The sequence below is a fragment of the Eptatretus burgeri genome, chromosome 5 (genome assembly GCF_056783735.1).
Source record: "Eptatretus burgeri isolate ZD-2024b chromosome 5, Ebu_testis_v1, whole genome shotgun sequence".
Lineage (NCBI taxonomy): Eukaryota > Metazoa > Chordata > Myxini > Myxiniformes > Myxinidae > Eptatretus > Eptatretus burgeri.
The window spans coordinates 82,653,175-82,669,672 of NC_140965.1; the positions used below are offsets into that span (position 1 = coordinate 82,653,175).

The 16,498-nt window shown below is 42.6% G+C and overlaps 2 protein-coding genes across 4 annotated transcripts in view; both read left to right on the plus strand.

Annotated features, from left to right (window-relative positions):
* The window catches only part of LOC147026839 (WD repeat and FYVE domain-containing protein 3-like), a 188,925-nt gene extending 185,840 nt beyond the window's left edge, over positions 1–3,085 (plus strand). For all 3 annotated transcript variants that reach the window (XM_085882671.1, XM_085882672.1, XM_085882673.1), the window contains one exon: positions 2,211–3,085. In XM_085882671.1, coding sequence (XP_085738797.1) covers positions 2,211–2,301 — 91 coding nt within the window. In that variant the 3' untranslated portion in view covers positions 2,302–3,085. The remainder of the gene's footprint in view (positions 1–2,210) is intronic.
* Positions 3,086–3,347: 262 nt separating this feature from the next.
* Positions 3,348–15,111, plus strand: LOC147026840 (uncharacterized). Its single transcript, XM_085882693.1, has 2 exons — positions 3,348–5,438; positions 12,669–15,111. Exons 1-2 carry the CDS (start codon positions 5,428–5,430, stop codon positions 13,630–13,632), a joined length of 975 nt encoding a protein of 324 aa, XP_085738819.1. The 5' UTR covers positions 3,348–5,427; the 3' UTR covers positions 13,633–15,111.
* The last annotated feature ends 1,387 nt before the right edge of the window (positions 15,112–16,498 follow it).

The following is a 16,498-nucleotide window of genomic DNA, read 5'->3' on the forward strand; positions in this document are numbered from 1 at the left end:
AGGCTATGGACAAAAGCTTTTATGTGGTCAGGAGCTCAGGTGTGCCAGGGAAGGACTTTGTACGATGGAGGTTGCCCAGTTGGTAACTGGCTTGGGAGGCCAGCTTGGAAATGTGGCTTTCCGAGGAAAGAGCATTGCAGATAGTGAGACTCAGAAGCTTGAATGAAAGGACTTCTTCCAGAGGATTGTTGAGAAAGTGGGGGGGGGGGGGTTCCAAACGGTCCTTTCGGAGAGACATAGTGAGAGTGTGAGATTTGTCAGGATTGAAACTGAAAGACGTGTTCCACGTGTTGGACCAGTTTTTGATTTTTATCCATATCTGCAGAGAGCGAAGAAGCTGCTGCTTGCCGATCTGAGGGATGACAGGGTGGAGTCCTCAGCAAAGAGATAAAGAGGATTTTCCAGAGTCAGAGAGATCATTGATGAAATGCGTATCTCTCAGCTTTCCTGTCATGATGTGGTGATTCATTACTTCATAACAACTGAAAACATTTTTTTACTCATTGTGATCATATAATTTATTTTGCCTTCCTACCTTCGGTATCAAACCGTGGTAGGCCTTCACCAAGCACGCCATGAAAAGGTTGCAGAAACTTTTTTTTTAAAGTGACACGTTGTATTTGTCTCTGCCGAAGTGACGGGTCGTATAATGGAAAATCGTACAAAAGGGGAAACGTCATTTAAATAAAATTTCCCATTTCCAGCAAGCCAGCCACCACCTGTTCCACAGCAGAACAACACGTGGCCAACACGAGCGAGCAGTGCTGAACTTTAAGTCAATTGATGTAATGCATTTAGTGACGGTGCGAATATTGTCGAGCGCTCGCAAAGTGGCTAAAGCACTCACAGAAGCAATCGAGCAAAATGGGTGATAAGGAACAGCTGGCTTGGTTGATAAGGAACAGTTGATAAGACGCTCAAGCAATGTCCAAATTGGACAAATGAACACTTTATTTTTAGCAGTTGGAACTGCTGCCAAGTTCAATTCTGGAGCTTCAATTTTGTAATTTGGCTTAGTTTAACAAATTCTCGAAGTTATGGCATGTGCGGAAATGAAAGCCACGGACGTTGGTGCCTCCGGGCATTTATAAGCATTGCGATGTACCCAGTGATTCATAGGTATGAACAGGCATTTGATAATATGAGTGAGGAAAGTGAAGAAAAACAAGGACAAATGTGTCCAAGAGCAGCGTCCTAAAGGTTTTGTCGGCTAAAAAAAAAAAAAAGAAACAACTTCCGATATTTCGTCACGTGCCTTGATTAAGCCAATAGCGAAACCCGTCATAATGTATTTACGATATATCGTGTATTTACAAAATAAATAATGTATTTACGAAATTACAATACGATAAATGGAATAATCTTTAAATAGTAATGTGAACTTTTCGAAACTTTAAAGCAAATGTCCGAATATATTTTAAAGTTCATGATAGACGCTCTCAAAAGGCACCGTCTATGTGAGGATGTGTACATGTGCTCAGTATTTAAGGAGATCCGGATCTTGTATATACAAGAGCAGAGTCCTAGAGATTAAGGTTTTGTCTTCACAAGAAGAACAAGAACAAGAAGAACAACGCCGAGCTCTCTATGAGCAGCGTTCGTTACGCGAGACGCTGCTAAAAAACTTTAATGTTAAGAAATCGTTGCAGCCTGTTCCAAGTCAAGGCAAGGTTGAGCATGCCAAAAAACATGATGGCTTCATACCCTAGCAAGGCAACCTAGGATGCGCCTTAAGACCCCATGGAGAGCAAGATGGCCAAGGATCGCCTGATAAAGTATATAATTAAATAAGGCCATTAATTATCTTCAAAAGGGGTGTTTTTATTAACCCAAACATCCAATTTTCACTCTTGCACTTCCTTGGAGTTTTATTAATATGCATGCAAAGTTTCATGCTGCTTGGTTTCATGGTCTTGGAGTTATCAAGGACACACACACACACACACACACACACACACACACACACACACACACACACACACACACACACACACACACTCACACACTTATTGGTGTAGATTTTTGGTCTTCTCATTGCTCTGAATCGGTGACTCAGAATTATTTTTCTGGTAGATGTGAACACTTCACAGAAATTCTGTTTTATATCATCATGAGTGTTTGTGTGTATCTCTTTGTCGCAGGTTAGTAAGCCATTACGATATTTTAGGTACAGCAATACATGTGCTTTTTTGTTGTTGCTTTTGGCACAGAGACCACAACTGCTTGTTGCTCGGAGATTCGTGCGGCCGGGTGTTCAGCTGTACGGGCTCTACCAGGAAGAAGCGTGGTGAAAATAAATGATACAACTCTGGCCTGTTCCACCTGAACTCTTCAGCACCAGCAAACAATTGTATTCGTCTTCTTGAACTCAGAATGTGTTAAAGACTTCTTTGCCTTCTTCGTGAGGGTGACTGTTGCATCCGTTCCTACGAACAGTTTATTTTTACTTACAAGTTGGCCTACTCAACGGTTGCCCTTCACGTTAACATTTTATGGAACGAATAACACAAATGGGCCATATTCTCTCACATGCATGTTAGACATGCAACTTAAACCAGCTCATAGTTTTAACTCTTCTTCAGAAAACCGAAATCATTAAGTAAAATTGATTACATCCTGTCAGTAACATTTTCCAACCATTTATTTTTTTGTTTCTAAACTCCCCTCCCCATGGATTGCAATATTTGATGAGGGTAAGCTGTAAGGACTTGATCTAATGTATACAAGTGGTTAAGGCCAACCAATCCTTGTTGCGGAACGTCTCCGCACCGAATGAGAGAGGAATGTATTAAAGCAAAATCCGACATGGCTGTATGTAAATAATGGAATAGGTTTGCCCTGGAATTCTTGTAAATTACAATCCCCAATTTAATTGGAGCGTTGAAAGAGTGGTGGGATAAAAATCGAGAGGTTTTTTTTGTTGTTTTTGTTCACTTCAATGCAAACGATAGGTTGTTCAGATGTTGTGTTTCATTCACGAATTGAAATGTTTATAGGTTTCATGCAATATTTGTACTTGTAAATAAATATTTTATAATTGGTATCCCTGTATATTTGAGGTGAAATAAAGTGCTAAGAATTGTCAGATGAGTTTTTACAGACTGAGTGAGGTTACAGTAGTGAAAACTAGAAAGGCACTCAGTATGAGGATAAGTTAATTATTTATACCCAATGAAGTGGAAACCATGTTGATTCTCCATCATGAAAAAAATTCCAGGTGTGTGTGGGCATCCTTTGAAAGGATTGCATCTGGCACCTTCTGGAATGCTGATGCTGGCGTTACTCGTAGATTTGCCGCACCATGAGTGGAGACTGCTGCACATAGCTGAGGCAAGCCATTATGTTTTAATTGAGGGGAAAAAAAGTCCTAATTTATATTTTACTAGCGTAACCCGCGCTCTGCGCGACATGTTGGGGTGGGTGTGTTTGAGAAAGGAACTGATGCAGAGTATCAGTAGTAATTTTACTTTAATGCAGTAAGTGGAATACGATTTCACTGTTTCAGAACCATTTTATTGACTTTTTTTGTACCATGCACCTCATATGGTCTTTGAGATAATGTAAGCCGAATATCACGTTACTCGAGCGCAGAACAAAGTCGAAGATAGCGCAACACGAAACCACAAACTCGGAAATAATATATAAGATATTTTAGGCCATGCATCAATGCACTTGTGAGGCGGTCTTGCTGTTTTATGGTATTGTTACGGGTTCGGCAGCCGGGTCATGAGGGGCTTCTTGGACCTGCTACCCGACTTTTGACCCTGAAGCCGACGTGCCACATATAACTCCATGGCACAACGGGTTGCTCAGAAACCATGGGCGCCATATGGGATGATTAACTTAGATGGGTCCTCAAGTCCAATTCGCGCATTACCTCCTGACAAATTAATCCCACCCCACCTCAGATAGGGAACGGTACTGTGCTCTCGACACCCCACCACTACAAATGAATAATGGCCAAGCGACATCGGCCAGTCACTGGCCGTAGCGAAGCAGCAGGGCAAAACTCCTGTCCACTATTTACACACCAGTGTCGAACCAATGGAGAAAAAGGTGATCAGGCAATTTGGGAAGTTTATACAAGATTTGGCAAAGGACATTTATTTAAAGGCAAAACATTTATGTACACTCCATCTCTCGTGGAGATGTACGTGGAAGGATCAAAAGCAGTGACACAAAGAAAGAACCTTAACCTTAAACACATAAGCCCCTTATAGTAGAGGAAATAATGGAAAAATCGTTCAAATGATGATACAAGCATGAAACTTGGTATGAACATTCACATTGGGGCACTTCAAATTTAGTTGATGAGCCAAGTGAAAATCCAAGATGGCTGCCATTTTTCAAGATGGCCGCCAAATCTCGAACCAAAACACCATTTTCACCATATCTCTGAAGATTGTTGATGGATTTGAGTGCTATAAGTGTCTATTTATATGTTTTTTTTTTTTACATGCCAAACCTGAATTTGCCATTAATTATCATCCAAGAGACCTCCTTTTGTCAATAAAGATATTTTATTAAGTCTCAGTGTTAAAAAGTTTATAGATTATACCACTGAGGGTGGAGTAACGATCTATGTTTACATTTGGTTTTTCTATTGAATCTTTAAAAAATACACAGGATCCATTTCAATTTCATTATGACACTATAATGACAGATTTATTCATCCTTCACTGTTTCAATACAAAAACACACATTAAAATGTAAATGCATAATCAAAAATAAAGTTGAACAAAATTTTCATTCAAACCAGTAAACCTTGCTGAACATACAATTGAACCTGCTGAACATACAGTTTAACTCATTTTGGATATGAAAAATGTTAAATGAAAACATAACTATAACAGTATCTTTTCACAGTTTCTGGATGGAATCTTGTAACATGCCATTAGGACAGGATCAATCACTGAAGTAATTCATTACATGTAAATACAAGGACAAAAACAGTTCTTTTGCTGTTATGTTATGTGTAATGGGGTGCACTGTGTCTTTTGATAGGTTGATAGAATGTGCTTCCCCGCTGAAGTGAGTTTCCACTTCCTAGTGCTTCTGTAAATGAATTGAATTGCTCTCTACTCTCTTCTGGTGTGTCTTGATCATTTCAGCCATTGCAGGGTTAGCAATATCATTGGTATCCATGACAAGAAGGTCTGCTGATTATTCCTTGAAAGGATTGCCCATCTCCTCTAGCACCACAGTTAGTCTGTTCACCTTCTCAAAGAAAGTGTGTTGAGTATTTTAATTGTCTTCATGGTGCTTCTTGCTGATGGTTGTATATTTTGTTCCAGAAGCTGCTTCATATTCTGCAATCAAGCAACACACCTCTGGCCCAGCCACCATCCACCTCTTCCAGATTTGTGGACAACAAAATTTCCCTTGTGAAAATCTCTTGCCACCTCGGCATGTTGCTGGTCCAAAGACATGTCTCTCAGGTGAATTATTGTTATTGGCAAAGAAGTTGGGTATCAATTGTGAGAGTGCAGCTCGATACAGTCCAAAATCTGCTTCTCTGAATGACCAGATCCAGGTCAGAGTGGTGAGCTCCATGGCCAACACAAGATATTGAAATTGTGTGCTCTCAAGTCTGCGTTTTTCATTCCAGTCCTCAAAGCTGAGGATATTAGGTATGTTAGGTATGTCACTACAGTAAGTGCTGAATGCTGCCTTGATCAGTTTGTAGATAGCACATGCTGTGATTTGATGGGCCTGCCGTGTTTGTGTAATGCTAGAGACTGACAAGAATGACTCAGCAGTGCCTGATGAGGCCATTCCAGCCTGAATCAGGGCTGTGATCCACCCACTATCATGAAGAAGAGTTCCAAGTGACATCAGAGCAGCCATCTCTTTGTGTAGACCTCCAAACATGATCACAAACTTGTCCTCGCCATTACCATTGGACCTGCTTGGTCAGAGCTTACAGTGCTGGTCAGCAGCCATTATAGGAATCTGTCCTGGATTTAGGAATGCAACTATATCATGGTTCTTCCCCATTACATGCTTGGTGGTTGCTACTGAATAGGCCTGGTCACGAAGTAGGGGTAGATGCGGGACATGGTGCCTTTGCTAGGTATGCTGGCTGTATATTGACAAATGCTTATGGCAGCTCAGACACCTTGCTTGTCTTGCTGTCTGCTGGTTTGACTGCTTTACATATTTCTCCACAATTTCCAGAGCTGGGGTGCTGGAAGATGAAGATAATTGTGCCATGGAAGGATGTATGTGCTGTTGTGGCTGTTGGGTTACAATCAATGTTATCCATTGCTGCAGTGGTAAACAATCCCTTTCTGAGAACTGATGGGCAAATTATGCCATTACTACACCATCTACATACTGTGTTATAGCAACGTCTGATTTAGATACACCATAGCTCAGCTGGGACTTAATGTCTTCACCATGTTCAATCATGCACACAAACTGTAAAAGTGATGGTGGAATGGCCTCAGTGATGTCTTATGTCGACTTGTGCTCATACGTATGATTGCTGTTGCTTCTGACAGGTGAATGGCTTTGCTGTATTTCGATGCCTGTGCCAGAACAGAACCAATGTCAATGTTGAATGCTAGCAGCACATATCATCCTTGATGATAAGCTTCTAGTTTGGGGAATTGGGACATTAGCTGATCCTTGACCTTGTAGAATTAACATCCGGTGATTCAATACCCAGCTGTTCAAGTCGCTACTTGCAGAGTTTCACCAGATCTGCCAGCTTGAATATCACTGGATCTGCCCCTTCACTAGCAGCCTTTGTCTCAGTCAAATATGTGACCAGTTCTGAAAATGCAACTGGGTATGCTTGCTCCTTAGTGATCAAGTCTAACCTATTGAGATCCTCTTGGTTGTTGAGATAAGGCCGATCTCTGTTGTAGACTACAATCAAGCAAACTGGGTGGTACTTTAACTCCTGTGCCACAACATCTCCAGCACTGAGTATAGCAAGGAGTCTTCCATCACTCAATGTCTTGGCACATTGATTTATTCTTTCATTCAGTTTCATTGTGATTGCTTTTCTTAAATCAGATGATGCAGCTTGTTTCTCACATAAGAACCATTCTGATTTTCTGATACTCACTCACTCACTCGGGCGGCCTCAGCCAGGCCCGCGCATGGCATCCCCATGCCTTCCAGTCCTCCGTTAGACTTGCTAGCTCATCGGTAGACTCCACCCCAGTGTCCCTCTTCAGGACATCAATGTATGTTTTCTTTGGCCTTCCTTGGTTTCAGTGCCCATGACTTGGCTCCCAGAGGATGGTGTAGTGGGCAGGTAGCTCTGGATGCCGATGGCAGTGGCCCACCAGTTGTAGCCGCCGCACCGTGACCTTGTTACCCACTCTTGGGATCTCACCATTCAGCGCCTTGTTGTGACATGGTCCTGCCAGGACACATTGAGTCCTGTTCGCAGCATGCCGGTGTAGCACCCATTTAGGGACTTCTCTAGCGAGGGTGTTAGGGTCGAGGCATCACACCCATAGAGGACTGACACGACAGTGGCAAGGAAGAAGGGGAGTTTCACCTCCCGGGGCATGTTTGATCTCCAGATCTTCCTTATGTCGTTGAGCGCCTTCCATGCTTTTTTGCTTTCTTGACTCTGATGTCATTTTCAGTCGAGTTGACCAACAACCCCAGATATTTGAAGTCTCTGACCTCCATCGGCTCTCTGCCTTCCACAGTTTTCAGGGGTGTGTGCTGCTGAGTGTTGTAGCAGATGGCTTCAGTCTTCTTAATTAATATTTTCTAATAGGTGGATTTGTTCTTCAAACCTTTATGCTCTTTTCATCTGCATCTGTTTCAGGAAAATATGTTCTTTTTGCAGTCTGTTGATATTTTGAATTGCTGAACAGACATCTACATGTTGGATGAGAGGAAACATTGTTCTGTCTCAATGTGCTCTCTATTCCTCCACCCTCATCGAGTCTTGCTGGATCTAGTTTGATTGGCAGAGGATTTATTGAATGGAATAAGGGGAAAGTTCATGGCAATGTTTCTGCATCCATCCTCTTCTGTTTTTACTGGATTTGCAAAGGGTGATGTCAGATCTTCCTTCTTGTTAGCGAAGACAGTACCTGCACCAGTCAGTTTGCCACTTAGATGAGGTAGGTGTAGCCATCTCTCAATGGTTCAGGTCGAGGGTTATCTTTTTGCCCTACAACTAGTCCGATCATTCATCGAGTGCCATTTAATTCCTGTGTTATCTGTCGCGAGCCAACGTGGTTTACCAGGGTGTGGCCGCTGCCATGCACTAGCAACTTTTAGGAGCCATAGGTGAGAATTGCAGTCTGTAATGAGGACCAGTGTCAGTACTCCATCTATAGGATGTGGTTGACTGCTGAAAAAGGTACTATCTCTCCTACTACACACCTACATCCCAAGCAAACAACAATTTAGCAACTAGTTACTAAAAATAACATTGGTTTTGGCACAAAAATACACACACCAGGTTAAAATTGATATCTAAAAAGGTTTTAATGGGTATAATCTGTTTCAGCGTGCCCCAAAACATATAAAAGAAACCGAAATCATTCAAATAAGTCATTTCTTTCATGAGATATGTCAAAAATTGAATTTTACGGGTGTAACCGGTGGCCATCTTGAAAAATGGCGGCCATCTTGGATTTTTGATTGGCTCATCGACTAAAATTGAATAATGACCCTTTGTGCATGTTCATACTAATTTTCATGCTTGTATCACCATTTGAAAGATTTTCCTCAAAATCAGCTGTTAGCTGCTCTACTATTAGTCAGTCACCTTAACATGAATCTGCATACACAGTGGTCTCAGTTACTCTGGGGAAACTGGACAAGCAAGAGGGATAATCAGAGAGAGATGAAGAAGGCGGGGCCTATTGGCGACCCCTCACTCACCCAATGTAAGCTTGTGCGCTTGCGTTGGCGACATTGTGAAAGAAGAGAGGCTGATGATGTAGTGTGCCATGTTGGGAGGGATGCGGGTGAATACTTCGTAATACGTTGGAGGAAATCGTGAATGCGAGTCACAACACAGCCCTGAATGAATCGAGAGTACAATTGTTGATTGCTTTTGTGCGTTCCAAGTGTACAATTCGGAATTGGAAAAGAAAGATGGTGGTGTGTCAGCCGGCACATCCAAGGAAAAACTCCGTGACGTGTCAGCTCTCTCTCTCGGGCACCTATTCATTCACTGCCAACAAATCTCGTACTTGCGACTATTCGCTCCTTGTAGATTCAACATGACTCCTTGATGTTCCCTGGACGCAAAAACCAGCGTCGATCCTTGGACGCTTGGGTTTATAAAGCCATCGGGAGAGGCGTGGTCTCAGGACCGACCACCACATAGTGCACTTGGTGTTCATGGGCGTTGCCTTCACAGTGGTGTGTGCCTGTTGCCATGCGGCTCCCATTCTTTGAGCTCGGCTTAGTGGTAGTATACTGGCAACCCCACCCATATGCAGCCCTTGGTTTGGCTGCTACATCTTGCGCTCCATGTTACCGAGCGCTGCCTGGTAATGTTCCTTTGGTTTTGGTTTGTATGGTGGTTTTGTAATGTTGTGCATGATGTTGAGTGTTGCAAAGTGTGAATGCATGCGCTGAATAGCGCTGCAGATAAATTGAGAGGGAGGGAGAGGGAGAAGAGAAGGGATTGAGAAAAAGAACTAAGGGGTGGTTAGAATCTTGCGACACAAACACAACACATGTCCTTGTCCACTGATACGAGGGGAGAGGTAATCTAAACAAATAAAATACTACGGATATATCGAAACTCCAGGGTTCCTTTAAGTGTTGGATGTAATTTTGGGGTCTTCCAAAACCACAACAGTATACTCTATTTGTGTTGGACAGAATTTTAGTTGTGAAGCCCTTGCTAAAGGGGCTGTCACACCTTGACGATTTAGCCAGCGTATGCCGACGTATGAAAAATTTGTCTAAAACGCTGGCACACGTCGAATACGTTATGGGTAAGTTTTGTATACGGTAAGAGCACGCTGAAGCACGCTGGCATACGTCGTAGTACGCTGAGCTCGTCGACAAATTTTAACATGCTCAAAATTTTTCGACGTATGCCAGTGTACGACTCACACGTTCCGCATACGCTGGCCATAAGTTGTAGGCACATTACGCGATCGTTGACACACGTCGACACACGTTACTTGTAAGTTACTCATAAGTCGAAACACGTCGAAGTAATGTTTAGCGTACCCGAAACTTATTTCTAACCTATGAGTAACGTGCTTTGAACCTATGTGTAACGTATCTCCAACGCACATTGACGTATGTAGACGTATTTGACGTCTTCCGGACGACCACAGAACTTACTGAACGTGTTTCTAACTTATAGCTACCGTATAATGGCGTATTGGCAGCGTTTAGGGGAATTGGTATATAAAAATGGGCTTCACAGGAGGAACCCGTCAGTGTTCCAGACTCCATGTTTTTTTTTTTGTTTTTTTCTTTTCTTCGGCATGACGGTGATGTTGACACTTCGATTTCTAGTGCGGTTATGATTTAAATCGTTGAGCGGCAGCCTATGAATAGCCTACGCCACGTGATCTTCGACGATACGCTGCCGCACGCTATGCATACGTTCGACTATCGTTGGGCATACGTTGTGAACGCCGACAACACGCTAAGCATTCGTTGGTATAAGTTATCTATAAGTTATCGAAGCGTTCTGTGTACGTTACTAATACGTTATGCATTTGTCCGACTCATTATGAATATGCCAAAAACTTAAAAAACACATCAATAGTTCAGCGTAGAAAAACATTTAAAAAAAGCCGAAGAAAACTTTGAAGAATGCTGCAAAGAAGTCTCCTCGCCGTGGCCGTGGACGCAGACACAAGGAGGATCCATCATCACCCACACCCTCCCCATCACACTCACCTACTACTACTACTACTACGACTACTAATGCCACGCTCACCCACTACTACTGATACTACTGACATGGACATGTACTCACCATGGAGTCTGAAACACTGACGGGTTCCTCCTGTGAAGCCCATTTTTATATACCAATTCCCCTAAACGCTGCCAATACGCCATTATACGGTAGCTGTAAGTTGGAAACACGTTCAGTAAGTTCTGTGGTCGTCCGGAAGACGTCAATCAAATATGTCTACATACGTCAATGTGCGTTGGAGATACATTACACATAGGTTCAAAGCATGTTACTCATAGTTTAGAAATAAGTTTCGGGTACGCTAAACATTACCTCGACGTGTTTCGACTTATGAGTAACTTACAAGTAACGTGTGTCGACGTGTGTCAACGATCGCATAACGTGCCTACAACTTATGGCCAGCGTATGCGGAACGTGTGAGTCGTACGCTAGCATACATCGAAAAATTTTGAGCATGCTTAAAATTTGTCGACGTGCTCGGCGTACTACGATGTATGCCAGCGTGCTTCAGCGTGCTCTTAACGTATACAAAACTTACCCATAACGTATTCGACGTGTGCCAGCGTATTCGGCAAATTTTTCATACGTCGGCATACGCTGGCTAAAACGTCAAGGTGTGATAGGGCATGACGGTGATGTTGACACTTCGATGTCTAGTGCGGTTATGATTTGAATCGTCGAGCGGCAGCCTTTTAATAGGCTACGCCACGTGATCGTCGGCGATACGCTGCCGCGCGCTATGCATACGTTAGACTATTATTGAGCATACGTTGTGAACGCCGACAACACGCTAAGCATTCGTTGGTATAAGTTATCTATAAGTTATCGAAAAGTTCTGTGTACGTTACTAACATGTTATGCATACGTCCAACTCGTTATGAATACGCCAAAAACTTAAAAAAAAAACATCAATAGTTAAGCATACGCCAGCGTTTTACATACATTTTGATACGTTGCCATACGCTGGCTAAATCGTCAAGGTGTGACAGCCCCTTAATCTTTAACAAGTGAAAATAATTAAACATGAGCGGTTTAGTCCAGTTCACGATGTCCATAAATGAGTTAGTTATATTTTTTTTGGAGATTAGCAAAACTCTACATTTTTGGAAACTTCATAGAATAACGAATCAGAAAATGCACGATTCCATTTTCCCAGAAGCCAATATCACGGCCATCTTGGACTTTTTAAAATGGCGACCTTCCAATACTATTTTTTCAATATCTTGACTTCTAGATTACCTAGAATCATGATTCCAGTGGCTAAATCTACATTTTTGGGGGAAATAAATCCAATGGTGATAATTAGAAATCAGTACATCTGATCAATGGCACAGCTTTAGGTCACCATCTTGGATTTTTCATGCACATAACTGAAGTTTACGCTTATCTCCTTATCCTGGCTCCTAGGTGACATAGGAACCTGATCCAAGTGGGTATCTGAACAAAAGTGTACTTAGTGCAACAAGTCAGTGTACAGGTACATAATCTCGTGCTGGCATTTGTAGGTTTATCTGTGGTGATTGTAATTGCAGTAATTACGTCAGTATCTGCAGGTATTAGAGGAACATCAAAATAATTCAGACGAATCCAGGTGTGTTGTTTCTGCGCGGCTGGTGTGTATGCAGCATGTCCAAGCTAATGCTAGTTAGCACATGTGAGCTGTGTTTCCAGGTGTGTCAACTGCAAAGCCCCTCTGACTATTTTTTGCATGTACATTATACCTTACATATTGTATGTGTAGTATTGGGTGTTGTATGTTAATGGGTGATGTTTACCTTTCTTTTTGCAGACCTGTATTAGAGCAACATGAGCAAGATGTCTCAGCTTCTCGTCAGCTTGGAGCAGAGAGACAGGGTCAGGAAATAATTAATTGGAAGCTGTGCATACTCTCTCAGTCTGATGACCAAAGTAAAGGACACTTGGTATTACATCCTAGACTAGATACCGTAAAGGAGAGAGCCAGCTTGAAAGATGGAAACTATGTTGAAATGCAAAAGTGGCTCACGGACATCAAAAAAGAAACACTATGTGAAGAGCATGCATTTTGGCATCACAGCTGTTACGTGGTCGCGACTAACAAGGACCACATTCAGCGAGCCCGAGACCGCTATGAACATGCATTATCCACTCGGTCATACCCTGCCAAAAGACGTGGACAGAACAGAGGAAGCACTGATGTGGATGAACCAAGCCCATCTGGTCAGTCTTCCCCATTCACATGGTCATGTACAGTGCCGCTGGACAAGGACCTGTGTTTCTTCTGTCAAGAAGACGCTGATGAACAGTTGTTCAAAGTCTGCACACAAAATGCTGGAGAAACTGTCAAATCAGCTGTAGTTAAGTACCAAAATCCAGCATTCAAAACGAGACTGAACACATGTATCTCACCAACAGATGCCCATGCAGTAGATGTTAGATATCACAAATCCTGTTGGACAAAACATGTATTCCATGCCATGCGAGATCAAGGTGACACAATGAGTTCATCAAAAGTCCATCTGCTACAAAATGCATGTCTGATTGAGCTGCTCAACCTTGTTGATGTGCAAACTAAAAACCAAGCCTACCTCTCAATTGTTGACATTGAAACCACATACACGAGAATGCTTGGACCAGACGGTATGGAAAACCATTTCCCGGCATTCACCACATGGTGGCTGAAGGAGAAGATCCTTACTGAACTGCCCAGTGTAAGGTCTGTCCTGCAGAAGAACAGAAGAAAGCCAAGTCTTGTACTCTTATACTCAGGCTGATATGACGGAGTATCTGGCATCAAAGACGGTTGAATACAGCAAAGAATCACCCAAGCTTGTCTTTGCTTCTGCTGCAGGACACACCGAGAGCAACAGTCAATGTATTGGACTTTGAAGGCAACAACCATGAAGAAGCAGACACCTTGTTGATCCACCATGCAGTTCTGGCTTCGCAACCCAACTCATCCGATGCACAGCTCATGTTCTTCTCCTCAGACACAGATGTACTGGTGCAGGTTGTAGCAAATTATGAAATCCTGCTGAAAAATACTTGTGTTTCAATGGCATCTGGGATTTTGGAAGTGAAACCAATATGGAAGGCTCTGGGTGCAGATTGAGCAAAGGCTTTGCCGGCATTTCATGCATTTACAGGAGCAGACAACACGGTGGTTTTCTAGAATAGGCAAAGCTACCTGGCTGAACATCTACCTCAAAGTAGATGATCATGTTGTCAAGGCTCTGCAAATGCTGTCTCAAACCAGTGAAGTGACAGAGGATCTGCTATCTACTTTGGCTGAGTTTGTATGCACTGTATACTTACCCAAGGGGATCCAACTCGACAACATACCTGAACTGAGATGGTATCTTTTCTGCAAGCACATGGCAGAAAGTGACGAGCTTTCACCCACACTTGGTGCTCTAAAGCAGCATGTCCTATGAGCCCATATCCAGGCCAGAGTGTGGGGTCAGGCAGACATCACCCAGCAGGAGTTCCTTGACCCACTACAGAATGGCTACTACAAGGACGAGGATGGCCAGCTGAAACCAATGACAACTGAGTCCCTTAGCACCAGAGGCCATCATTGAGATGGTCAGATGTCAATGCAAAGCAGAGTGTTCTTCACACAGATGTTCGTGCAGTTTAGTGAAGCTACCCTGCATGGAGTTATGTCAGTGTAGCACTGACTGCCAGAATGATGAAGATTCTCGGGATATCACATTTGCTCGTGACAGTGATGATGATAGCGAGGACGATGGAGATGTGTAGACAGACATGACAGTTTGCTTGTGTTTGCTTCTGTATAAACTTTGGGTGTCAAATTCTGAATATTTTTCTTTTTCTGTTCTGTTCAGCTATGCATATTAAAATGCAAGAGAGACACCCATACATGTGTCATTGATATTTGTAATTATCACCATTGGATTCCTTGCCCCCAAAATGTAGATTTGGCCACTGGAATCTTGTTTCTAGGTCATCGAGGAGGTGAGATATTGAGAAACTCATGTTTGAGGGTTGCCAGTTTTAAAAATCCAAGATGGCCACCATAATGACATCTGAGAAAATGGAATCAAACATTTTCTGATTTGTTAGGCTATAAGGTTTTCAAAAATATATAGTTTTCATAATCTCCCAAAAATTATAACGAAATTACATAAGGAACCTGACGAGTTGCTGTTAATTTTTTTAACAAACATGCCAGGAAACGGTAATGATGTCTTCTCCTCTCTTCTATGATTATTTGTTTTTGTTCGGCTGTTCCCCCATTGCATTGCACAGTGTTCTGTATTTTCTTGATGTTCATGTTTGGATTCTGAGAAACAAACAGCTCTGAAGATACCATGAACTAAAACAAAATCGGTGTTTAGTTCGTCGGCGTGCTGTTGCTGCGATTTGTGGCAGAGGTACGAGGCCATTTATTGCACGCACGTGCGCGCGCACACACACACACACACACACACACACACACACACACACACACACACACACACACACACACACACACACACACACACACACACACACACACACACACACACACACACACACACACACACGTCCTAAGGCCTCACATCCCACTTCTGGTGGATATAATAAAGATATCCCCAAAAGGAAGTAATGCCATCATAGCAGATATTTTTACCCAACTGGGTGGCACATGGTGATCCCCTTCTTGATTACGACATTGAAAGGACAAGACTGTTGATGCATTTTACTTGTAAAATGTTTAAAACTCAGTCGGTGTTTGTGAAGGGCTTTTGTGAGGTGGGGACAGGGATGTTGCAAGAGCACTTAGAGGCTAACACTTCCCTCGATATTTCCGTTTATCAGGAAGTCGGTATGATTTACGTAGGAATGGCATGGACACGCCATACATGTTTAATACTACACAAATCCTCAAACAAAAATCTCCCAAGATGCAAACTTATGATCCTGGAAAGCAACTACCGGTCGTGTGTGGAGGATTTCACATAAAACAACACTCATGAAGCTCTTGGACGGCATCACTGAACTACAAAACTAACCGACCTAAAACACCCCATTTTCAATTCTCTTTCTTATTTTTATTCTTCTTTCAGAGAGCCTAACTCAAAATTAGTTTAAGCTCAGTACTTGGGGTAAACACAAATCTGCTGAATTTCCAATGGGAATGTCCATGACTACTCAAAATTTTTCACAACTTGAAAAGCATTCCACAAAGTAGGCTTACCTGTAGGCAGGGCTGCATCCCTATGCGTCGTGCAATGAAGGTCTAAGAGGGGTGGGCAGAACTCCATGTTAATCAGCCTGGTGAGGGCAGGCCTGTGATGACACAATTGTCCAAGGGCCAATCACACCCATATGGGTATGGTTAACAGCGGAATATTATGGACTGTACAGTCTGTCTACTTCAAGTCCGACTGCTTTTCAGTCTTCACATCCTTTGTGTTCCGCTGTTCATGTTCAACTGACAGCTTTAACCCCTTAAACTCTTGCGGTCGTTTTCTCACCCACTATTCAAACCTCCATATACCTAAGTGACTGGAGTTTTCTCCGGAGAACCCAGGGTGGAGGAGCCAAAAGTCCAAGGAGCTCAGGATTCAAAAGGTTAATGACAAGATGATTCATAAATCAAAAATAAAATTCTCCCTTCTGTAAATGCTTTTT